General features: G+C 35.8%; 1 protein-coding gene across 21 annotated transcripts in view; it reads left to right on the top strand.

Moving 5' to 3' along the window:
- The window catches only part of PATJ (PATJ crumbs cell polarity complex component), a 350,711-nt gene that overhangs the window by 146,836 nt on the left and 176,764 nt on the right, over positions 1-27,111 (top strand). For all 21 annotated transcript variants that reach the window (XM_082356311.1, XM_082356308.1, XM_082356317.1 and 18 more), the window contains 2 exons: positions 2,733-2,810; positions 11,837-11,936. In XM_082356311.1, the coding sequence (XP_082212437.1) occupies positions 2,733-2,810; positions 11,837-11,936 (178 nt within the window). The remainder of the gene's footprint in view (positions 1-2,732; positions 2,811-11,836; positions 11,937-27,111) is intronic.

The raw sequence follows: 27,111 nt of genomic DNA, 5'->3' as shown, positions 1-27,111 counted from the left end.
TTTTTTATATTTGTGCTTTTAGCAGGTGGTTTAGGAGGATCAACAACACATTACTTTTTTAAGCTTTTCCTCCTGAATTTCTCAACTGTTTTTTCAGCCTGCTAGAAAGAAATGTGTGTATCCGCTTAGATTTACTTGGTAAATGCTTATTTGAGAGCAAAACTCATGATTTATACTGTACACCTCTATAGAAAGTTTTTATGCCAAGGTAACTTTTTCCAGTTAAAATTGCATTTCACAGTAGCATTAGGGTTTTTTTTTATATATTAAAAAACAAACCCTTTTGAAATTGGCATCATGCCTTCAGTTCATTAAATTTATTATCATGTGTTGTTTTATTTTTTCCTGTATTCCATTTGTATTTCCCTAATATCATTGTTTCATAATGGCACCTAAAATTTTTGGACACGTGTACCTTTTGTGTATTAGTCATATAGAAATATATTTTTTACTTTCATAAGAAACATGTGCTGTCCTACTTTTCTTAAAAATGTAGTCTTTTTGGTGGGCCTTTTGTCTTCCAAATTTTCTAATGATATGCATACAGAAAGATATTTCTCTACTCTTTGAAAAGCAAACAGTATAAACTTTGTGAATGGCAGCTAACATTTTGTCCCATCACGAAGCTTCTGCCATTCAGTTTCAGCTGGTTTTTTCAGAGGAGAAAGTAGATCCAGTGTAGGCAGATATTATAACTTTCTAGAGAGACAAAGTATTTGTTTTAAAATTCTATTTATTTATTTATTTATCTATCTATGGCTGCGTTGGGTCTTCGTTGCTGCACGTGGGCTTGCTCTAGTTGCTGTGAGCTGGGGCTACTCATCGTTGTGGTGCGTGGGCTTCTCATTGCAGTGGCTTCTCTTGTTGCAGAGCACAGGCTCTAGGCACATGGGCTTCAGTAGTTGTGGCTCGTGGGCTCTAGAGTGCAGGCTCAGTAGTTGTGGCACACAGGCTTAGTTGCTCCACAGCATGTGGGATCTTCCCGGACCAGGGCTCGAACCCGTGTCCCCTGCATTGGCAGGCGGATTCTTAACCACTGCGCCACAAGGGAAACTCCTGGTTTAAAATTCTTTAGGACAAGAAACATATACCTGTAGACCCACTAGTTTTTGAACTCTGACTTAGGTTGTTGTATATATTAAATAGAGAACTTCCCTGGTGGTCCAGTGGCTAAGACTCCGCTCTCCCGGTGCAGGGGGCCCAGGTTCGATCCCTGGTCGGGAAACTAGATCTGTCTTGCTGCAACTAAAGGAGTCCGCATGCCGCAACTAAAGATCCCGCATGCTGCATAGAAGATCCCGTGTGCCGCAACTAAGACCTGGCGCAGCCAAATAAATATTAAAAATAAATAAATAGAGAAATAAATATTAAGTACAGTGTCTATTCACATAGGAAGCACCAAAAACATTTTGCTGTGTCACTACTGTTGTTTTTTACCTAAGTGAAACATTTCTGAGACCTTCTCATTTATTCCAAAATTAATTTCCTTAGACTCTAAGTTAAAAGTAAAGAAGAATTAATCTTAAATTGCCTTTATTTTTTATTTTTTTTAAAGATTTTTTTTTTTTGATGTGGACCATATTTAAAGTCTTTATTGAGTTCGTTACAATATTGCTTCTGTTTTTTGTTTTGATTTTTTGGCCATGAAGCATGTTGGATCTTAGCTCCCTGACCAGGGACTGAACCCGCACCCCCTGCATTGGAAGGTGAAGTCTTAACCACTGGACTGCCAGGGAAGTCCCTTAAATTGCCTTTAGAGAGAAGTGTTTTTTTGGTTTTGTTTTTTAAATTATCCCTAGGCAGGAAGTTCCTTTAATTTTCTGAGAAAAGATATTTATTTTTCCTTTTAATTTGCATGTCTGTCATCAGATTTCATGCCAACATTATTTGTGTTAGCTATTTAAGGATCCTTTTAAAAAAATCACTAACGGTTTTGTATTTTCCTAAGATGTTTTATAGATAGTTTTACAAAAAGAAATGAGTCAAAAAGTAATCTATGATGTTGGCACCATTAAGAATTAAAATTATTTCTATGAAATTGAACTGTTTGACTCATTTATAAACATTTATTCAACACTACTATGTATTAGGCTTTTTCTGAGCAACAGGGTTATAGTGATAAATAACACTAAATTCCCGCTCTCATTGACCTTTCATCCAGGAGTGTAAATAGCTTTGTAATTTATTTATATGCTAGCAGTGATAGTGAAATATTTATTGAATGTGCACAGCGTGCTAGATATCATACATGAACTGGGGTACAGTGATGAATAAGGTAGATCTATGAAATAAATGTTGCATTCAGCGTTCTAGGAATTAACTTTGCTTACCCTTAAAAGTGTATTTTTCAAAATGAGATGTTTGGATGACAGTAAGTATGGTGATCTTCTTAGTCTTCATCTTCACTTTCTGGATCTACACAAGCCTGTGAATTTATTGCCCCTTGATGCTACACACACACACACACACACACACACACACACACACACACACACACACACACACACACACACACACACACACACACACACATACATTTTGGGTTTTATAGCTTGTTAGATTTCCCAAGTTGTATTGTTTGCCTTGAATTGTACTTCTCGTGTCTTTACTTTTTAGGTGAAGTTAGAGAGTTAAGTAGGATTTTAATTGTTTTTAAAAAAAATTAAAGCCACGTAATGATTGTGACATTTAAATGTTTTCCTTCTCCCCCTCCCTTATTTTTGTGGTGGTAGGTCATTCCTAGTGCACATAACAAGGCCAAAAAAATCACTAATAACCAGGACCAAGACACCCAAGAAGAAAAAGAAAAGGTAACCTAACCTCACAAGCTTTTAAAAAATGTTTTTGGTTTCTTTTTGCATATCTGAGCTGCAATTAATAAGTGGTTTTTTGATGAATATCAGGATAGAAGTACTGTAGTTATAATATTTCCCTTCTGTGAACATGACTGATTCTGGCCTGGATGAAGGCCTAGTGGAGTATAGGTGTAAAAATGTCATGACGCACCAATCAGCCATCATCATCGTTCTCTGTCTTTCCTGTTCAGCTGGGCTGGTTGTCTGTCCATTCCCAGAAAGTTTCTTGGACTTTGATCTTGCTGCTCCCTCAGCCTGGAAGTCCATTTTCCACATTGCTCTTCCTTTTCATTCTCGAAGGAGCAGGTCAAAGGTCATCTCTCCTGAGAAAACCTTTCTTACTGTCAATGAGAGTTAATCCTCCACTCCTGTTTCCCCACCTCTATTCTAGTAGAATTAGTTGATATAAAATTTATGTTAGGATATGGTGTCAGGTAGGATGGATTTTCATTTTTCCCCATAAAGATAAATAATTATCCCACTCTTTTAAATAGGCCCTCCTTTGCACCACAACCTCTGTCATATCTCAGGTTATCAGGGGAAGATTGTTTCTGAGCTTTCTCTTTGTTCCATTTGTTTATCCTGGCACAAATGCTGCCCTACCTAAATTATTAAAGCCTAATAATAAATCTTGTTTTCTAGTAGAGCAATCTCCTTTACATATTTCTGTTTTCTTTAGAAGTGTATTACCTATTTGTGTCCTTTTTCTTTTCCATATAAATTTTGTAATTAGCTTGTCAAATTCTACCAAAAAATCTCTTTGGCAATTTTGATTGGAGTTGTGTCAGATCTATAAATTGTAAAGAATTTACATCTTTATGATATTGAGCCTTCTTAACCATTAACCTGGTATGTCTTTCTATTTATTAAATTCCTCTTTTATTTCTTACAATTAATTGTTATCATTTTCTTCAGAAAGGCATTGTAAATCTTTGGTTTATTCCTAGAAATCCTTATATTTTGTGTTGCTTTTAAATATTTTTAAATCGCATTTTCTGTTGCTAGTATGTAGATATGAAATTGAGTTTTATATATTTTGTGACATCTTATAACATTATTCTCTTATTCTTTTATAAAATAATCCGGTTCAGGACACTGGGAAAACCAAAATGCTGAAATAAAAAAGTTAAAATCTCTCATAAACCCACCACCTAAAGATAAACTTATTAAATATTTTATGTAGAAGCTTTTAGTGTCTTGATGTATGCTTTTAGTGTCTTGGTGTATGTACTTCACACATATATATATATATATATATATACATATATATATATGTATATATATATGATTTTTAATAAGAATATGAATCCCAGATTCTAGTACTATGTCTGTAGATTTTCATTTCTGAATTTTCTATATGGATAATAATAACCACTTTGGATAAAAGCAGTTTTCTTCTTCCCTTTCCAGTATTTTTTCCCTTGTTTTATTATATCTGCTAAGACCTCTGTGGTGTTTAATGGAAGTAATAAGAGCTAACATTCTTATTGTGTTACCTCCTGATAGTTAAGAAATTGCTTTCAATATTTAACCATTGAATATGGTGTGTGCTGTAAGATTTTGTAGATTATCCTTTGGTTACGGAAGTATTCCCTTTCATTCTTATTTTGCTAAGAATTTTTATCATGAATGGCATTGACATTGAATTTTATCAAATGAATTATCTACATTCACTGAAATAATTTGTATGTGATTTTTTTTCTCCTTGAATTCCTTAATGTGGTGAATTATATTAATAGATTCTGTAATGTTAAACCAATCTTAAATTAATTTGATCATGATCTATTTTGCCTGTTTGCTAGTATTATTTCTTCTAGAATTTTTACATCTGTGATTTTGAACGAGTTTGGCCTGTAATTTTCCATTTATGTACTATCCTGTCTGGTTTTGGTTATAGAAGACTACTAAAATGAATAGTAGGAGTACTTCTTCTTTTCAGTTCTCTGAGAGTTTGTGTAAAATAGTAATTATCCATGCCTTAAATGTTTGGTCAGATTAGCTTATGAAGCCATCAAGGGCCTGTGTTATTGAGCTATTCAGATTTTCTGTTCCTTTTAGAGTACGTTTTGATTACTGACTCTTTTCTAGGAATATTGATGTCACCTAATTTTTGCATTTGTTGGTATAAAGTTGTTTATTCTCTTAACGTGTATTATCTGTGTTCTCTTCAAAGTAGTTCTTTTTCATTATGAATATAGTTTATTTTTTATTAATCTTGAAAGTAATTTTTCATTTAATTCCTCATTTTGAAGAATTAAGTTTTCAGTTGTTAGTCTTCTCTGTTTTATCTTTATTCTGCTTAGTTAATTTTGTTCTCATTTTTATGTTGTCTTATTTGGGTTTATTTCCTTCCCCCCACCTAATAATCTTTAGATAGTTGTAGAATTTATTAATTTTTAACCATTCTTTTTTTCTAAAATAGTCATTTCAGACCATAAATTTCCTTTTAAGGTCCTCTATTTCTAGATCCCAAGATATTAAGTTTGTTTAGTACTAAGTTGTTTTTTTTTTTATATTCCAGATGATGTATTTTTTACCCAGGTTTATTTTAAAATGTATTTTTAATTTCCCTACAAGTATGTTTAAAAACTTATTGCTGTTTTTTCCTAACATATTTCAGTTATAACCAGAGATTTGTTTTATATAATATCTTTTATATTGGTTGAGACATTTTTATGGCCTAGCACATAGTTATTGTAAATGTATAATTGTGATTTAAAAGAATAACTATTATCTAGTTATTGGTTACAGGTTTTTATACAAAGTTATTAGGGCAAACTAATTAACCGAGTTATTCAGATATTCTATATTCGTAATGATTTTTTTGGTCAGAGTAACTTAACAGTCTTCCATTTTGATGGTTAAATTAATCATCTTGTAGTTTTTCAGTTGTTATTTTACATTTTTTTTCAAGTTAATTTATTAGGTGTCTACAAGTTAAAAAATTTTATATCCTCATAAGGATATAATCTTTTTATTAATATGTGGCATTATTAAGAAATGCCTTAATATCTGTTTCATCCAATATCTCTGAAACTAGGCCAGCTTTCTTTTCGTATTTGCCTGGTATTTTGTCTTGGATATTTTTGATCCACACACGGAATGAATTTAGGTCTCCGGTCTAGTGAGTCTGGGCTTATAATGAATTCTCAGGGGACACCTTTTTTCTTTTCTTTCTTTTCTTTTTTTTGGTTTTCTTCCATCTCAAGCTAAGGCCAAGGCCAGGAAATATTCCTACTGTCTTCTACAATCAAGATTTTGGTTTGTTTGATTTGTTTATTTGCTTTTAACTTCACCCGTTGCAGGTTTCACCCCATTAAAGAAAAAAAAAAAAGCTATGACTGAATTGAACACCTGGGAACACTTTATTTACAGAAATGTGCATGGAGGCCAATCAAGACCCCTTGAAGATTTGGGGAGAGAGTTCTTGAAAAGGATTGAATTGGTTACCAAATTATAGAACTGTCGGTTTTATCCTGGTTGGCCAACTTCTTTGAGTTCAGATCTTAATCACAAACATTATATTCAGATTAACAGTAGCATACCACTGGGTGTTCAGGATTCTGTGGTTTGATTTTGGCAACCACTAATAAACATAGACAATATGTAGATTCTAATAATGACCATGCTTATTGTTTGCAGAAGTGTTAGTTATGTACAGATTGCAAATCATTACTTGCAGAATACTTCAACCTTTTGGAGGTACAGGCTTTATTTGTAGGAATTGGGGTTTAGGAGGGTGATATCTTTAGCCCTACTTCCCATCTTGTTTGACCTCAAATAGAAACTATGGACTAATTAAATTCCTAGCTTTTACTAGATAAAAATGAGTAGATACTGCATGATTATATTTATATAAATGTCTAGAAAATACAACCTGTAGCGACAAAAAGGAGATCAGTGGTTCAGGAGAACAGGGTGCCAGGGGAAGGGGTGGGAAAGAGGGTGATTAAAAAGAGTCACGAAGAAACTTTTGGGTGTGATGGTTATATGTTCATTGTATTGACTGTGGTAGTGGATTCTAATTGTATACTTTAAAATCTGTGCAATTTTTTTATGTCAGTTATACTTCAATATACTGCAGTGAAGCTATTAAAGGCAAACAAAAATTCCCTGTTTTTCTGGAGCTTGCATTTTAGTAGGGCAAAGCAAACAATATAGAATTCAGTGACTGCTAACTTTAAAGCAATCTGGGGACAAGACCTGAAGACCCACAAAATATGGCATATGAAAGGGACTGGAATATAAGCTCCATGAGGGGCAGTGAGATAATCTATTTCATAATTACTCTATCCGCATTGCCCAGAACACTACTGGGCACCTAATAGGCACACAATACATATTTAATGAATGAATAAAGAATCCTAAAAACAGAACAAAACAAAATCTCTGGCTTTAGGTCACTAGGGATTGGCACATGCCCTCTGAGGATTTACCTTCTGATTTGGAATTTATGGTTGTTTCTGCCCTTAGTTACAGAAACGTATTTTTGAATTTTTATCTGTTTTTTTTAAAGAAGGGTTTCTCAGAATATTTAGTCTGTCCTATTATTGGAACTGTGTTGATTCATATGTTGATTCAAATATCTGAACATTCGTCAAATGTTTATTGGAAACCTATAGTGTGCCAGTTACTATGCTACAGTCAGTGGATATAACATCAAAAAGGAAACAGACAACGGATCAGTCTGTGGGGACACAGACAATAAACACACAGATGAACAAACTGGTTACTAATTTAATTACTTCGGGGAATAAGGTAATTTGATTAAGGAATATTCCGTATAAGATTTCAAGAAGAAATAGATAAATGTATGATTCTTATCAACTTTGACCTGTTCCATTAAACCAAATTGAATTTCCATACATAGCAAGGATATTTGCATTCAAATTTTAAAAATCCAGTAAGAACCTGGTAATACCAAAAGTCAGTGTAAGTCTATCCACCTGAGTTCCTTGGTATAGAGGAGAACTAATCACTAAGTTGACATGGCAATAGTTAACATTGCAACCATAAACCCCAAATCAGAAGGTCAAGTAGAGCACAGGAAAGTGGCACTTGCCCAGAGAGCATGTGCCAATCCCTGGTGACCTAAAGCCAGAGGTGTTTGTTTTGTTTTTAGGATTCTTTATTCATTCAGTAAATATGTATCGTGTGTCTGTTAGGTTCCAGGCAGTGTTCTGGGTCTCACAGGTAGATGATACTTAACCAAGTAAGTGAATTCTTTGGAGAATTCAGAGGTGATTACTACCCCCAAAGCACTCGCACTTGTGAGTTAATTGATCATACCAGAATCTACATCTCCATTACAGGATGATGTTTCAGTGATTACAGGATGTACTTTACTATATTATTCTTCTCTGGAATTCTATCTTGTGCACCAAGCATTATTCTACATCCTGGAATGACAGAGCACCTTCACTCCAAGAGGTGCATAGATGAATGTGACATACAGTGAAATAAACAGAAGTATAATTGGTATGACAGAAATATGCCCAGGGTGCTAGGGGAGAACAGGCAGGGAGACTTTCCCAAAGTAGGGAGGTCAGGTGATGACTAAACTATTTCTTTAACAATTATTATTGATAGAAGTAATTCCTTTTATGCATTTTTTTCCATCAGTGATATTCCATATTGTGCTAGTCTTTAGAATTGGCTGATAATACTCAGGTTAATGTGCAAACATTTGTGATACACACACACACACACAAACATGCACAGCATGTAGACATGTGGGCATCATGCAACATTAGTATAAATATTTTTATTGTCTTATATATTTTTGTTTTATATTCCACACCAATAAGATCAAGGAGATCAGGAAGAAGGTATAGGTGTTTCCAATGAAAATTACCAAATCTCTTTGACTTTGTGAATGTAGATTCTTATATAAAAATGCTTCTGAGTTAGTGGTTTCTGTGAAAAGAGATTTTATTTAAAGGCCGGCACATCTAAAGTAATATAAGTTATAGTTTCACTATTTTCTGGAAAACTCTGGGAATATTAGATTTAAATAATGCTTATTAGTCTCTATAACCAATCAGAAAGAGATTCTTTAAAACAGGGGTCCCCAACCCCTGGGCCGCAGACCGCTACCGGTCCTCAGCCTGTTAGGAACCAGGCCACGTAGCAGGAGGTGAGTGGTGGGCAAGTGAGCGAAGTTTCATCTGCTGCTCTCTATCACTCCCCATTGCTCGCATTACTGCCTGAACTATTCCCCGCGGCCCCCCGCCACGCCCCCCCACCCCCCACCCCGCAGTCTGTGAAAAAATTGTCTTCCACGAAACCGGTCCCTGGTGCCAAAAAGGTTGGGACCGCTGCTTTAAGAGACTAAGTTTTTAATACCCCCTGAAGGTAGGAAAATATTTCATGCTCACCATGAGGTAGGAGCTTTTCTCCATTTCAGATACACAGAACACTTTCGGCTTCCATCCTACAACTTTAGCCATATGTCAAATGTAAACACAGAAATGCAAAAACTCTGGTCTGTGTGACAAAAAGCTGTTCTTTCCAATGGAACCAAGACATGTTCTTGTACAAAAGCACAACCAGGCAAACAGAAAGACTAATAAATAAATATGTTTGCTGTTGTCTTTCAATCAAGAGAGAATAGGTGCTTATAGAACAATATATAATAGGTCCTCATCATCCCAACAAATATTAATTGCCAGATCATAAAGCCAAACTTCATTGGTCGCTTCTACTAATGGTGAATAACTTACAGCCAAAGTACAAATCAGAACCAAATTTAGCTTAGTATCAGAAACAAAAACAAAGAATAGGAAATTAAAAAATGGAGAAACAGTCAAAAAGGCAAAGTTCTGTTGCCTCTGGGGATTTACTGTCGGAACCAGGAAATCATGTGTATGAGTTTAAACAGCTCATGGATTGTGTATCTCAGACATCACAGTTTCATTGGTTCTGGAAGGTGAGTCTACCAAGACTGACAAGTATAATGTAAGAAAAAATAAAAACATGCTCTATGAAATTGTGCAGAATGTGCAGGTGCCAGGTGTTTATTTAAATCACTAACAAAAGAACCAATAAGGTGGTTAGCCTAGTTCAGAGAGAATTGGAGAGAGTATTTATAATTGCTGAAAGAAAGAATGTTTAAGTAAGATTCAAATTTAGATGCAAAACTGGTTAACATCTTACAGGGCAATGCAACTGTAATAATTTGCTAAAATAATGTACATTTCTACCAGACAAAGCTAACATGCGGTGCTCTTGAACAAGAACGATTTATGTCATTGTCATTTTTCTAAAAGTTAGTATGTCGGGGAACCTAAACAACATGAGCGACAACCAGTTATTTACTCATTCAGCAGATAGTTAAGAGCACTCTTCTCAGAGCTGAGGATGCCATACGGTCTCTGTTGTTCTCTGCCCTCATGGAGGTGCTGTTCATCTGGTCCTCCCTGTGCATACCCTGCTCCAGCCTTTGTTGCCACAGGGAGAGCCTGGACCTGCCTACACCCTTCTCCCATGTCTGGTAGAAAGATGCCCGGGTATCTGGCAACCCAAATTCATACCGTAGGGGGCCCAGAATATGCTTATCCTACATTTTTTCTGAGGGTGTTGGTAGAAGTTAAATAAATCAGTTGCATAAAAATTTTCCCTGAAATATATTTTTTAAAGTGCTATTAAAGAGAATTTGTATCTCTTAATACTATTTTAAAAGCTGGCTGTCCTTGTTCTGAGCATTGTCTTTCACTTAGAATGACCTGGTTCTGAGGAAAAGATTTGCTGAAAATTCGTTTGCCTTTATTATTCTTCATTTAACTCACTTTTAAGTTTTTTCAAACAAGAATTAAAGAGACACCATGATCACATTTCTGAATTCCTTTGTTGCTTAACAAGTACTTTGTATTTGGCATCTTCTCTTCCTTCATCACTCTTGCATTTTATTGATTTTTGGATTTTCTATAAATGTACAAAGTACTGTTTTGGTTAGACATTATCTTAAATAAATTTGGGTGTGTGTTTTTCTTTATGGATCGCAAATAGTGTTTTCTATTTTGGAGGAATTTATTACATGCCTGCTTTCTGTAATGGACCAGTCATTGCCCATTTACTGAAGCGTATCCTGCCATTAGTGGCTTTGTCCTATAAAGCATAATTGATTGTACTTTATTGAAATCCTGTAGCAAAGCAAATCTTAATCAGGTTATTTTGGCCTTTGTGGAGTGCTTGTGTGTATCGGCTCTCATTCTTTCCAGCAGCTTGGATCTCTCCATAGTTTGGCATGTTTTATTTTTCCCAGCGTTCAAGAAAATGTCAACATTCTGTGAAGGTAATCTGATCATAAAGTCTACTTTAATTAAGCCTTTTTGAACCAAATATTGATGTGCTGTATCGTTTGGTGTGTAAATTTAAAGAATACTTATACAGAAATACAAAAAGTATTCATCATAAAGCTTTCTTTTTCTTTTTTAAAACATTAAAATGTGTGTTGACTCTTTGTAAATTGTAGATGAATACCTCTTTGGTTAGAAAATCTTGGTATTTCAAGTAGTTTTTAAAGAATGAAATCTGTACCTTCTACAATTGAATAAGAAGTTTAAATAATTGTAGGATTAACACATTGGGTAGTTTTTACATTTAGACTGATTTTTGAAATGTTTTTCATTTGAGTTATTTGGTCAGAAACAAAGAAAACTAAGCCTCAACAGTGTAAAGAAAGTACATATAATTGACTTTCTCACTGGAGAAAGGAATTCATTCTTCTGGGTAGGTTAACAGTCTTAAAAACTGTGCTTTTGAATTCCTGTTTTCTGCATTGGTGTGTTTACATCACAGAGTCACTTTTACATAATAACATAAACATAAGAGAATGAATTGTATTTATTTTACAATCCTAGTGATGTGATGGAAGTTGGATAGAGTCAAAATATTTACAGATTATTTTTTTATCCTGTTTGTCATTGAGGAAGAGGTTATACAAAGACAATTAACCCTTCTCTCAAATTTTGCATCTTCAGAGGCGAGGAACTGCTCCACCTCCAATGAAACTGCCGCCTCCTTATAAAGCTCCATCTGATGATAGTGATGAAACTGAAGAAGAATATGCATTTACCAACAGTGAGTTCCTTTTCATTATTTGGGGTGGATGCAGAATTTATTAAAGTATGCTTTAATGATTGTTGTAAATTGTCAGATACAGTGGTATAACTTCTTAGAAAATGTGCATGGACATATCTTGCTGAAAAAGAAAGTTTACATCTCCAAAACTTCTGTGACTTTATTTTCCTAAGTTTTTGTCTTTGACACTAATATAACAGAGTGAGGATCAAAGGCAGCTGGGTGGTAAACTTTTATCTACATTCCCTCCTAGTCTTACTATTTGGTTATGATTACACAAATGCTAAGAAGTCCTTGAAATTGGAGTTTCATGCATAATAATCAGAGTTTTAGGTTTTAGGTTTTAGGCCTTGATTACGTGCCCTACTCAAATGGATGGTGATATTGCCAGTGCAAAATTACAGAGGGCCAACGAAGTCATAATTTTTCCTTTAGACGTCATTTCATGACGTCCTTTTGCATTAGTTGTATCAAATATACATTCACACATATATTTAATGAAGGCTTTATTTAAAAGAATTTACATATCTTTTATGTATGTAAAGTATATGTAGTTTAGTTCTGATTGCTGTTGTGTATGGAATTTATTTTGGGGGTGATGAAAATGTTCTAAAATTAGATTGTGATGATGGTTGCACAATTTGTGACTATACTGAAACCTACAGGATTATACATTTGAATGGGTGAATTTCATGGGTTTTTTTGAAATTTACATATTTTAAACTAATATTTTTCCTTCTATTATATAGAAAAGGAGTTTGATACAGAAATTGAAAGAGTTAAAATTCTGGCTCCAGTACTTCCTAGTGTGTGACCTTAAGCATGCCCTCTTCTATGAAAATAATGGTACCTACTTCAAAGGGGTTGTGATGAAGATTAAAATAAGGCGATAAGGACTTTAGCCTGGCGTATTGTGAATCTTCAACAAGTATTATAAAGTTGACTATAATCTTATATTTTCTAAATATAATAATATATAAATGAAATATAAAAATAAATATAACTATATAACAATTAAGTTGACTTTATAAAAACTTGGTTTGTACTTTGTGATTTTACAGAACGCTTTCTCATGCATTTTCATTTATTCAACAATCTCTGTTGAAAACCAACTGCTTTTCACTAACAGTGCTAAGTGAGTCTTCTGTGAGATAAATGAAACATAGCTCCTTTTTTTCTCTGTGGGGTCACCAGCCTGGAAGGGAGGATACAAAGGCATGGAAACAAAATTTCATAAAGGTACTGCAGTGTCTTGGTTCTCAACCTCTTTGGAAGAGCAACACATGATAGATACGATTGATATATGTGTGCGTTTGTGTAATGTAATCCCTTGTTTTGATATAGTTATTAGGGTAGCTGCAGCAGAGTGGAGATGGCTTGTTGATTATTCATAATTTCTGGGATACTAGAATGCCCATATTTGCATGGTGGTTAGGAAACCTCGTTTAAGCATGTGACTAAGATTACATTCTAATCCTAGCTCTACCACTTAGTTGTGAATTCATAGACAAGTTTCTTAACCTCTTCATGGCTCACACTTTCCTATCGATATGGAGGAGAGGGGATGTCTTATAATAATCTGCCTCACAGGATTGCTATGAGCATTAGAGGAAAAAGCATTTAAAGAACTTAGTATAAGGATTGTGATACCTAGTAAACACTCTGGTTTACCATGTGCCAGGTCTTCATATGTGTTAATAACTCTATCAAATAACTCTATCAACATAGTAACTTTGTGAGGTTTCTAAATGTACAAATAAAGAAACAGGCTCAGAGAAATTAAGGAATATGTCAAAAATTACACAGCTAATAAATAGTGGACATGGAGTTTAAATCCAGGCACTCTGACTCCAGAGCTGGTACTGTCTATCATCTACTCTTCCCATTACTTAAAACATTACTATCCCAGCAATAGGAACAGAGTGACTTGGGGTTATCTAGTGAATATCACTTTGATACCATTAGATAGGCAGAGAAGTTCCCCAGAGTTCCAAGACCATGTGTACATGTGTGTTCACAGCACATATTCACAGAGTTAGAGGGGTTCAGGAAGGGCAGTGATTTACACTGAAAGCTGATACAGTAAGTCTCCTACATACAAATGAGTTCCATTCTGAGAGCACATTCGTAAGTCCAATTTGTTCGTAAGTCCAACAAAGTTAGCCTAGGCACCCAACTAACACAATCAGCTTATATAGTACTGTACTGTAATAGGTTTATAATACTTTTCACACAAATAATATGTAAAAAACAAACACAAAAAATAAACATTTTTAATCTTACAGTACAGTACCTTGAAGAGTACAGTAGTATGGTACAACAGCTGGCATACAGGGGCTGGCATCGAGTAAATAGGCAAGAAGAGTTACTGACTGGAGGAGGGAGAGGAGGTGGGAGATGGTAGAGCTGAAGGATCATCAGCCGTAGGAGATGGAGGGCAAGCTGCAGTTTCACTCACGCATGATGTTGATGGCACAGGTTCTGGTTCCTTGCTGGATTCAATTCTATCTAACCTCTTGAAAAAACATCCAGTGATGTCTGGGTAGTAAGTCTTTTTTTCTCGTCATAGATGACACAGTAGCACTGGATTGCATTCTGAACGGCTGCTGCAGCCTTCGTGTACCATTCTACATTCGGGTCCTGTGCCTCAAAAACTAACACTGCCTCCTCCAATAAAGAAAATCCCCTTGCCACTTCCTGCGTCATGAATCTCTTTGGTTCTTCAGTTACTTCTTCCTCTTGTCTCTCTTCATCCTTCTCTGGGCCTCCAATTCCACCAGGTCTTCATTAGTAAACTCCTTGTGTTTCACAGCAAGGAATTCAAAGAAGTTGTCCTCTTACAGATCTAGTTTGAAATACAGATACTGTACTACTGTACTCTATACAGTACCTTTCAGTAAAGTACACAAAAGCACAACCACTTGTGGAGGATGCATACATAACACACGTGAACTAACTTACGTGATTGGACGTGCAAATGCATGTTCACATCTTTGAAAGCTGGCAACTTGAAGGTTCGTATGTAGGGGACTTACTGTATAGACTTCTAGTATCAAATTCATCTCCTAACTATGACATTTCACAAATTCTCCAGCAAATTTGGGCTGTGAATATGACTTTCCATTCATTTTGCTCCCCATTTTTTCCCTTCCCATTGAATTTTCTTTTAACCTTCTGCAGAAGGGTTTGAACCGTATGGAGCTATGAGATGGTTCACATTTAAAATGTAGATGAACCTAAAGCCTCTAGCTTTCCTGTATTTCTCTTGATATGGATCTGGTGAATTTTTCTTTGCTTCTCAACTCTTATTAAATGAACACTCCTCATCTTTCCAAAACTAAAAGCACATTGGTTCACTGTTTTATCAGATTCTTATTGTCCCAAAACTAAGCATTTCTTTTTACAGTGGTGAAAGTATGATTACGTAACTTTCCCATGGTCCAGGACTAGGAGGTGGAAGGCTGGAATCCAAGCCGTAGGCCTACCAGGAAGTGATGATTATATTAGAGAGATCACTGACGTGAGATACTCATGATTCTAAAGTGTAGTTTAATCTAACTTAGGTGAGCTTTGGTAAGTTACTCATTTACAAAGTTCATCTGGTCAAGAAATACTTATTGAGTGGGTATTTTAGGTGGGCAGACACTGTTTTAAGTGTTGGGAACACAGCAGTGAGCAAGATCTCTCATTAACTTATATTCTAGAGGGGGAGAAAGCTTATAAACAATAAGATAGTTTAAATATTGATAAGTACTGTAAATAACTAAATAAAACAAGGTAGTGTGAGAATAAGTCCCTTGGAGTCCCTCCTTGGAGGAGGCAACATTAAGTGGAATGGGTAAGGAAGGCCAAGCAAGGTAGGACCCAAATGACAAGAAGGAACAAAAGAGCTGACTTTTTAGTCATCATATCGATCAGATTTTTTTTCAGACTGTGATCCACAGTAAAATAACATATATTTCATTTAACAACCGAATATAGATGTGCACGTACACACAGACACACACACTAACATGCATATATAATTGAAACAAAAGTTTCATGAAATATAACTTACCTTTATAACATATGAAGAATTTATTCTTTTTCTATACTATTGTTATTTTTTTGGCTGCACCACGTGTCTTGTCGGATCTTAGTTCCCTGACCAGGGATTGAACCTGGGCCCACGGCATTGAAAGCACCGAGTCCTAACCACTGGACCACCAGGGAATTCCCTCTGTACTGTTTTATTTCACTTTTTAAAATGCTGTTTGCAACTCGTTTTTTCTCTTGATCGACTAATGAGTCGCAACCTGCAGTATGAAAACCACAAATTTGTGGTTTTCAAACTTCAGTGTACATCAGAAGCACCTGTTGAGCTTGTTCAAACACTAATTGCTGACCCCTACCCCCAGTTTCTAATTTCTTACATCTGGGAGCACCCAGTAATTTGCATTTCTAGATGATGCTGATACTTCTGATTCAGGGCCGACATTCTGAAAACTGCTGATCTGGATGGTATTAAACTCACGGGAGCAGGTGAGGTAGAGAAGTGTGTATAGACAGCAGCAAGAAGGGAACCCAGCACATACCTAGCATAAGAGCATCCTAGCGTAAGAACACTCTGAGGAGATTGTAGGATTAAGTAGTTTAAAAGAATGTGTTTCAAGAAAGGTTCTGTCACTGAACCTCAGTGGTCAACTGTGGAATGATTCTGAGAGGCTGAGGAGGTTGGAGACAGAATAGTAACCGTTGAACTTAGCAACATGGGGTTGCGGAGGAAGAACAGAAAGAGGATACTTGGTAAAATAACCAAGGGATTTATTGTTCAGATTGTTGTGAGAATTCAGTGTTACAGCCAACACAGGCATGCCTCCTTTTATTGTGATTCGCTTGATTGCCCTTCACAAATGATTGTGTCTCTTACTAATTGGTTTGTGGCAACCCTGCATTGTCAGATGATAGTTAGCATTTTTTAGCAATAAAGTGTTTTTTAATTAAAGTATGTACATTGCTTTTTAGACATAATGGTATTGCTTACTTCATAGATTGCACTGTAGTGTAAACATAAGTTTTATATGCATTGGGAAACCAAAAAATTGGTGTGACTCACTTTATTGCGGTGATCTGCAACCTAACATGCAACATCTCCCAGGTATACCCGTATAGAGAGGGTGTTACATAACAGGCATTTATATTATAGATCACTCATCTTGCATAGTTAAACATATGACATTCTAGTGCCTAATTTCCATAAGAAGTCTTACAACCATCTTAATAATGAAAATTTCTTGAACTTTAATTAAGAATTATGAAACAGTTAAAAATTAAGAAACAATATCCACATAAATGCTGAGCTGTTGACCAAACTACTATTATCAGACCTGCAGGATTTGTCAAAGGGAGGTATCAGTGGTGCAGAACTTTTTACTTTATGGTATAGTCTTTAATACCTAAATTTAAAGCTCGATTGCCCTGTCAGAGGTTTAAGATCATTGAGTGCATGAAATGATCACTTAGTTCACTATCACATGGTGACTTTCTAATCTTTGTTTCTGGCCTTAAACTCACTCTGATATCCTGACCCAAATTTTCAATTGGCTGTTGGAAAGATGCCGTATCTTTATTTTCGTTCTTTCTGATAATGGATCAACAAATGTAGATGAATCTTCTTTCCCAATCTCTTCTCATATTTGTAGTTTCCTTTGTATTTTTTTAAAATTAATTAATTAATTTATTTATGGCTGTGTTGGGTCTTCGTTTCTGTGCGAGGGCTTTCTCCAGTTGTGGCAAGCGGGGGCCACTCTTCATTGCGGTGCGCGGGCCTTTCACTATCGCGGCCTCTCTTGTTGCAGAGCACAGGCTTCAGACGCGCAGGCTCAGTAATTGTGGCTCACGGGCCTAGCTGCTCTGCGGCATGTGGGATCCTCCCAGACCAGGGCTCGAACCTGTGTCCCCTGCATTGGCAGGCAGTTTCTCAACCACTGCGCCACCAGGGAAGCCCTCCTTTGTATTTTTATTACCACAATTTTATTAACTATATGGTAGTAGCCACAGTTTATTGAATACCTACTATGTACCATAAATTCTCCCCAGCTCTTTAAGTGCATTCTCAGAAGAGCTTTTGAAAGGAGATAATATCTCTTCTGCTGATTTCAGCTTCATGTCGCATTATTTGGAAAACCTTGCCTGACTCCTTCTTCTAATAGTTATTCCTGTATTTTTCTTTCATCGTATTAACAAAATGTAATTATTTATATACTTATTAGATTAATCTGTCTCCCCCACCAAATCTCTAAGCTCCATGAGGCTAGTTACCCTCTGTTTTGGCCTGGCACATTATAGAAATTCAGTATTTGGGGCAAATTAATGAAAGAAGGTATGTGACTCACATAGTTACATGGGGGTGCACTGAAAACCCAGGTGTGCTCCTGGTGCCTCGGAGGTACCCTTTCTCCTGAACTGTACCATCGCAGTTTCAGAGCATTCTGTCCAGAACAGCTTGACATCTCTTTCTCAATATGCCACCCATTACTTTATCTAAAAGTTTTGATCCCCAGGGGGATTTGCCACAGTCTCCAGAAAGTCCTGCTTTGTTCACCTTCGATCCCAGAAGTTAAATGCTTTTATATCACTTGGGTGATTCTATCCTGTTGGCGTTCACTCTTTCAATTATGGTTTTAAACTGCAGGGAGCAGAAGGTTTGGAATGACTTTCTGTGACGTAAGAGAGTGAAGCAATGAGAGTCATACAATAGACATGTCTCTTGATGTCAATTAAGTCCTAGGAATTCAGAATATAATTGACTTGTTTGACACCTGGCTTTTTAGTGCTGTAACAGAGATGTGAATAGAACTTCATGTGGATAGTCTCTTAAAGCCCTTTCTTTATCCTTTAATTTCAGAATAGCATACTCTCCTGAGGTATTTTGTTTTCCCACCTTTTTTTTTTTTTTTCCACCTCAATAAGGGTCTGGTTTAATTATGACAGTGATACATCTTTATGGCATTTTGCTCAGATTCCTCCCTCCCCCCAGTTATATGTCATAATGTAATATTTGGTATAAGGAATATATTTGGGTTATGAAGCATAATAAAATTAGCCCATGAACCACACCATGCAAGTAAAAATTAGATTACAGATACCTTGCATCTTTGTGTTTTACTTTAATTCTTATTGTTTTTATTTCAGTTGTTTTTAAGGATAGGATACTAGCTAAGACCTTCTGAAATGTGATTTATTAGCAAATCACTCAGAGTCACACTATGTGTAAGTTTAGAGCTTTTTAAAAAACAACAACTTTATTGAGATATAATCCACATTACCATACATCTACTTAAAGTGTCCAATTCAGTAGCTTTTAGAATATTTAGAGTTGTTTAACCATCACCACTATCAACCACCCCCCAAACCCTGCTCATTGAACGTCACTCTTCTTTACCATATTTATTCAAAAATTCCTTACATTCATGTATAAAATACACACACACACATATTTTAATTTTTTAAAAAGACTTCATAAATAGTCTTCAAGTGTTCCCATGGAGTGGTCTGGGGAACCTGTCCCAAACCTCTCTTCCTCTTACAAAAAACGCCCCCAAAACTGCATTTAAATTTGGAAGAAGACAAAGATGCCTGCTAGTCCCACTGTCCTCAAGAATCTAGCAGTGCAGTAAGATCACCTCCTCTTCCCAGCTCAAAAAGCAAACAAACAAACAAAAAACAAAACCAGAAAGAGAAAAAAAATATTATTCACAGATAATACAGTTGTCAATCTCAAAAATTCAAAACCTAAAATAATCTTTTAGCAAGAGTAAGTCAGGCTATATATTAATTGCACATATGAAAAAAAATCTTCTAATCAGTATTATCTACTTAGAAAATATGATAGAAATTTCCTAATAGAAATAACAGAGAAACTTTTTAAAAACCCAGTAATAATACAATTAGAAATGCAAATCATGGCAATGACCCGTAACTTCTGAGTCATTTACTGTTTGGCAATGTGATGAAAGCTATAAACCTACTCTCAAGAAATATGTATGCAGATACACAGAAATATTGTCACCCACAACCCCTCCCCCCCCCCAATTTTAAATAGGCATCATTCTGCCTATTTAGTGGAAGTCCTGAAGCCCGTTTAAGGTAATTCGAATCTAAATCCTAAGAGTATATAGGCATTTTTTTAAAATATGAGAATTTCATTGAACATTGATTTGGAGATGAAATGCTAGGCAATTTTGGAAAAGAAAAATATTGAGAGGAGGGGGACACATACTTCCCTAGTATATGAATATATTCTAAACTGGTGTTTTTCAAACTCAATCTGGAGCTTTTAGAAATGAGTGAGAGAGTTTTGACCTGTCTGAAACAGTTTTTCTCAACCTTGATTACTGACATTTTAACCTTTAATTCTTTGCTGTGGGGGACTGACCCTTGCCCAGTAGGATGTTTAACAGCATCCTTGATCTCTACTCACTGGATGCTAGTAGCCTCTTCCTCCCACCCCAGTTGTGACAACCAAAAATGTCTTCACACATTGCCAAGTGTCCCCTGGTCTAAATGGATGGGATATTCTACTGTTATATATTAGTTGAGGTGCCAAGGGCACTGCATTGTGTGGGATAATCTTGTACAATAAAGAATTATCCTGCTCAGAGTACCAGTAGCACTCCAGATTAGAAATATTCTTTAAAACTACAGTAATTAAATCAGTTTAGTATTTGCATTTGAAATGATCCTGAAATAGACCCAGGTGTCTTATAAAAAGTCTAAGATTTAAAAAAATATACTCTTGGTACAGGGAAAGGGTTTCCATATTATTAAAACAACACTGTAAAAGAAAATAGTAAGCTGGCTTATATAAAAATTAAAATATATACGCCCATATTTTTGTATACATATATATTCAGAGGAGAAAGACATGTACAACAATAGAAAAACAAGCAAATATCAGACACTGTGTAATAGATTTGAGCAACAAGTGCAAAAAGTCTGTTCAGCCTCACTAACAATGAGAGATATGAAAATTAATAAAAAATCAGATTTTTTATCCCATCAAATTACTAAAGATTTTAAAATTACTGTTGCTCATTGTTGGAGAGGTTGTAGAAAAAAGGAGTTCTTTTATACTGTTGGTAGGAATTTGAATTCATGTCATCTCTTTCTAGAGACTCAGCTGGTGGCACATATAAAAAATTTAAATGTGCATATTTGAATAATTCAACTTCCAGTGATATATCTTAAGGAATTTGTTGCCCATGTGAATATGTGTGTCTGTGTGTACCTATACCTACAAAGAAGTTTACTGCTGCATTTTTCACTAGTAGCAATTAGATCAATACATGTTATATGAAATTAATACATACTATAGCCTTAAGTCAGTTAATCTCTAAGCATTTCTAGCCATTTGACCTGGAACAAGTTGCATATCTTTCCCTTAGTTTCCTCATTTGTAAGATGGGGATGATAATAGTACTCCTTTCATTGGGTGCTTGTGAGAGACTGGAAGAAACGATGTATATAACATGCTTATATGGGAAGTGACACATACATAGGAGGTACTCCAGAATGTTAGCTGCTACCTTTTATTATTATCAATAGCAATACAACGTTCTTCAGTGTTTGCCAAATATTGCCATTACAGAATGAAATTCTGGCATAAGTATATATTAAAAATTTTATCCAGAAGTTTTTATAATTTTTTTAAATTTTAGAAATCAGTCTTTTGAAGTTTAACATTATTATGTAGGAACATTATTAACACTGTCTACTACTGACAGTTCCTTGATCACTGTCGACTACTGTGACACGTTATACTTTCACTTTCAATGGAAGTCATTAGAAGAGAAAGATATTTTGGAATACTTCATTTTTCTTTGATACTTTTTGTCATCTTATTCTTTATTTTCCCTGGACCAAAGATGGAATTATCATAGAAGGATTTATTTATGATTTTGTAATTTTTCCCTCCCATGGAATTTCAGTGTTGTAGGGTTGGCATTTTACTTTCATTTCATTCCTCCCAGTGTGGGAAGAATACACAGGAGAAATTTTTGAGAAAAATTCATGGTCCAAAATGAATGAATATAACAAAACAGAAACAGACTCACAGATATAGAGAACAAACTAGTGGTTCCCAGTGGGGAGAGGAAAGATAACGGTAGGGGATTAAGAGGTACAAGCTACTAGATATAAAATAAATAAGCTGTTACAAGGATATACTGCACAGCACAGGGAATATAGCCAGTAATTTTATTAACTTTAAGTAGAGTATAATCTATAAAAATATTGAATCACTATGTTGTACACCTGAAACTAATAGAATATTGTAAATCAACTATACTTCAATAAATTTTTTAAAAATTCATGGTCAAATAGAATTTAAAAACTAAAACTACAGCTTTTATTTATTTATAAATTTATTTATTTATTTTTGGCTGCATTGGGTCTTTCGTTGCTGCGTGCGGACTTTCTCTAGTTGCGGCGAGTGGGGGCTACTCTTCCTTGAGGTGCGCGAGCTTCTCATTGCGGAGGCTTTTCTTGTTGCAGAGCGTGGGCTCTAGGCGTGCAGGCTTCAGTAGTTGTCGCACACGGGCTCAGTAGTTGTGCCTTGCAGGCTCTAGAGTGCAGGCTCAGTAGTTGTGGTGCACGGGCTTAGTTGCTCCGCGGCATGTGGGATCTTCCTGCACCAGGGATCGAACTCGTGTCCCCTGCATTGGCAGGCGGCTTCTTAACCACTGCGCCACCAGGTAAGTCCCTAAAAGTACAGCTTTTAAAGATTACTTTGTTTAATATGAGTGCTAGTTTGCTGAACAATCCTACAAAGTTTATGACGTGGTTTAATCTCATGCTTTGTAGTATTTAAATATTTAAAAAATCAACAAAATCAACATTTGTTGGTTCACAAAGGTTATGTTCTTTGTAGAGGTAGTTTTCAATATTCATATAACTGTCAATATATTTTTCTACTTAACCTTTTAAAAAATTCAATAATTTTAATACAAAAATTAGCTTTTATCCTTATCTTTATTTGTGGTATTTTACTCTTGTAATAGTAAACAAACATTTACACTTTAGTAAGCTGATAAAATTTCAACATGTCAAGCGCATAAAGAAATTTTTCACTCCAAGTTACATCAAGAATGCTAACCTAGCATTTCTAGTCTAGTGAATAGAAATGTCAGCCTTGTTTGAATCACTGCCATTAATACACAGTTTTTTATTGTTAATCCATGTTGCCCCAGGATTATTGATCTTTCACTGGTTCAGAGGTGCCTGAATGATACCCAAGTGTCTCTCAGATCTTTGGCCTTCTGGAAGCAAAGCGAAATCGCAGATTTCAGTCAAATTCTAAGGCCAAAGCTGAACTTTATAGAATCCCTAGTATTTTTTCATCGAAAAAAGTCCAGAAGCATGCAGGTCAAACTGCTTCGAGAGGGGAGTTTTGAGAAGAAGCTTCTACTATTTATTTGATCCACTTGAATTTTGTATAACAAAATATGTTTATTTGGAAGAAAAAAAGCATTTTGTCTTACAGCTCAATAATAAGAAAACAAGCAACCCAATTTTTAAAAATGGGCAAAACTTGAAATGACGTTTCACCAAAGAAGATATACAAATGGCTAATAAGCACTCGAAAAGGTGCTCAACATCATTAATTTATTAGGGAAATGCAAGTTAAGCCACTACACATCCACCAGAATGATTTTAGTTAAAAAAACAGACATACAGCTAGAACCCTCATACACTGCTGGTGGAAATGTAAATTGATACAGCCACTTTGGAAAATGGTTTGGCACTTTCTTAAAAAGTTGAACACAAGTTTACCATAGAACCCAACAATTCTACTTCTAGGTATACACCTAAGAGAAATGAAAACCTGTGTCCACGCAAAGACTCCTACATGAATGTTCACAGCAGCATCATTCATAGTAGCCAAGAACTGGAAATAGCCAAATGTCCATCAGCTGGTGAATGGATAAACAAAATGTTGTGTATCCATACAGTGGAATATACTCTTCAATAATAAAAAGGAGCAAAATACTGATACATGCTCATTATCCTAAGTAAAGGAAGCCTGATGCAGAAGACTACATACTATATGATTACATTTATATAAAGTAAACAAATTTTTAGGACAGAAAGCAGGCCAGTGGTTGCCTAGAGTTTGAGTTGTGTTTGGGCTTGAAGGAATTTTTTAGTAGGATGTTCTAAAACTGGATTGTGGTGATGTTTGCACAGCTCTATAAGTTTACTAAAAATCATTGAATTGTATGCTTGAGTCAATTTTATGTTGTGTAAATTATACTAAATAAAGCTGTTAAAATTATTTCAAAGTTAAGCATCATCTTACACTAAAGGACCATATCTGTAAAGGATAGTTAAAACTTATTAATTATAAAAAGGTCTCTGTTAAAGGAAGAGGGCAATCAAATAGCAAATTACTATAAAGAAGGGAGCAGAGGTATCTTAATCAATGGGTTCCTTGATGGTGATGGCATTTAAGAACCATCAAGTTCAACTGGTCTAACTAATTTTACAGTCCAGAATCCTAAGACCCAGAGCAATTAATTTGCCCCGGGTCACAGAACTAGTTATTGTTGAGGTCAGTACTGGAATCTAGGTCTTATTTCTGGGCCACATTTAGGCTTTCCCTTCAGTGCCTTCCTATGTGCACCATGCTAATTTTTTCAATTAATTAATTAATTAATTATTATTATTATTATTTTGGCTGCGTTGGGTCTTCATTGCTGTGCACGGGCTTTCTCTAGTTGCGGCGAGCAGGGGCTACTCTTTGCTGTGGTGTGTGGGCTTCTCATTGCGGTGGCTTCTCTTGTTGCAGAACACAGGCTTTAGGCACGCGGGCTTCAGTAGTTGTGGCTCGTGGGTTCTAGAGCGCAGGCTCAGTAGTTGTGGCGCATGGGCTTAGTTGCTCTGCGGCATGTGGCATCTTCCTGGACCAAGGCTCGAACCCATGTCGCCTGCATTGGTAGGCAGATTCTTAACCGCTACGCCACCAGCGAAGTCCCCATGCTAATTTTTAACATGAAGTACACTCATGATTAATGAAGATTTGTTGAGCAACTAGTCATTCTTTCTGTTTAAAAAAGTTTTTTGTTTGTTTCCTTGTGGGCTCTGTAGTTGATCTCTACCTGGCCTATAGATGTCACTACAATCAACAGCAGTTATTACCAAGGGTTTAAAGAATGTTAAGAATACTCACCTCATAAGCAAACAGCGTTCATTAGTGGCTTCTAGTGGTCTTTCCACGTTCATTTTACTACTAAATATATGAATGTATTTGCTCTCTTCTTTTTTTTTTGACACTGCAAAATAGGATGGGAAAGATTAAGACATAAAAGCTAAAATTTAATTTTTCAGTTTTCTATAAATTCTTTTTCTCATTTCCTATAGTTAATTATCCTTTTCTGGACCCTTCTCTTTATAATTAAGTAAAATAAGTGGAATTCTTATTCTAGCCCTATAATTGGAGACTGGTGAACATTGCTTTCTATTTCAGTTGATTTTTTATTCTGAAAACTTCTGAAGCTTCAGTCCTTGAAATAATTTGGATGCATTTATGGGAACTATAAGTAAAGAAATGTATTGTTTTAAGATCTCTTGAGAACCATTTAAATTATGTTCAGGTGTTCTTGACCTTATATTACCCATCCATTTATTTAATCAGTGATCAGATAGATGACTTCTTATTCCACATTTTACAAAGAAAGGTCAGAAGATACCGTAGTGATTGATAGAAAGGTAATCCTGAAGCAATTGCGGTTGGTTATATGATTATATTAAGGTCTGCTGGAGTTGGGGTGGGATAGGCGATGCAGTGTAGCATTTTAAGTGAAGTTGAAGAAACCTCAACCATTTCTCTAGTGATTTCTCTGAAGCTTCTGGGTTTTTTTTCCCCCCATAATTTTTTTTTTTTTTCCTCAGAAAGCTAACTTGAAGACTTGACTGCTTAAATAGAATCTTTACTGCACGTTTAGAATGTTACTGAGACACAAATGAATCTCGCTAGGGGATATGCGTGTTCAATGTGGTTCACCAGTTTCTTTGTTATAAAAATCATTCAGTGCTGTGAGCAATAGGAGAAAGTTGATGACCGGCTATTCCCTTCACTTCAGAAAGGCTAAATCGACTGCTGTTTCCTCTTAATCTGCATTAGAAAGATGCAACTAATGTGAAGAACTATTTCTCAGCAGGAAAACCGGGTCATTTAAATGATATTAATTGAAGCTGGCCAGAGAATAAATGGTTGCATTTATATTGCCTCCTGCTCTGGAATAGAGCTATCATCCTGATGCGAGCAGGGTAACCGAGTGCCACAGTCGGCAGCGTGAAGCATCCGAGGGTCAGATGTTGGAAACCCGGGATTTTGCTTCTCCGGCAGACTTTCCTAGGCAGCTCACCTACTTGACAGATGTGACTGTTAGCTTGAGGGGTAGCTGGAAATTAGCTTAATTGATTGCTTCTTGTGATAGAAATAGACTGACAACTTGCCCTGAAGGAGAATAAAATCTGAGGGGGAAAAGAAAATAGGCCCAAGGTCGACAGAAGAGAGAGCACAGAGTCTGTGGTGAGGATTTGAGCTGCTTCCAGCACTGAATGTTTATCAGGAATGCAGATACCCTGAAGGGAACACTGGTACAGCAATGGTCCAAGGGGGTTTCCCAGGTAAGAGATCTGTGCCTCTGCGATCTGGGGTTCTTTTGGAATGCAGTCTTCAGCCGTTTTAGTGATGATGCAGAATGTTGTTTTAAAGGTTTGAACAATGGTAAGCTAAGGCATTTATCTTCAGTCAGAGAGTGAGGGTACATATGCATGTGCAAAGCAATTGTATATTAGAAACAAACCTTTAAAAATTTCCTTTCATGTGTGTTGTAACTGGAATCGTCCCTATAATGTTTTTGAAAAGTGGAACAATTTATCAGACTGTCAGGAATATACTAGTAGTTTCAGTGCCAAAATTCTTAACACTGTGTTCATGCAGTATCCTCTCAGAATTGTAACTGAGAAGTAGATCTTGTGGACATTTATTATTGTTGTTGTTATTTGTGACTTCACCATAATCAAAGGTGATGCTTTACATTAGAACAAGGTTATTCTGATTAATTTTTAAAAAGCCGATCATTCAGCATTTTGTTGTAGATAAAAGCAAAATATCATTAAGAAATCCCAG

This window comes from Balaenoptera borealis (genome assembly GCF_965194805.1).
Source record: "Balaenoptera borealis genome assembly, chromosome: 1".
NCBI lineage: Eukaryota > Metazoa > Chordata > Mammalia > Artiodactyla > Balaenopteridae > Balaenoptera > Balaenoptera borealis.
The sequence above is the reverse complement of the archived record's forward strand: the minus strand, read 5'-3'. Positions and strand labels throughout refer to the sequence as shown.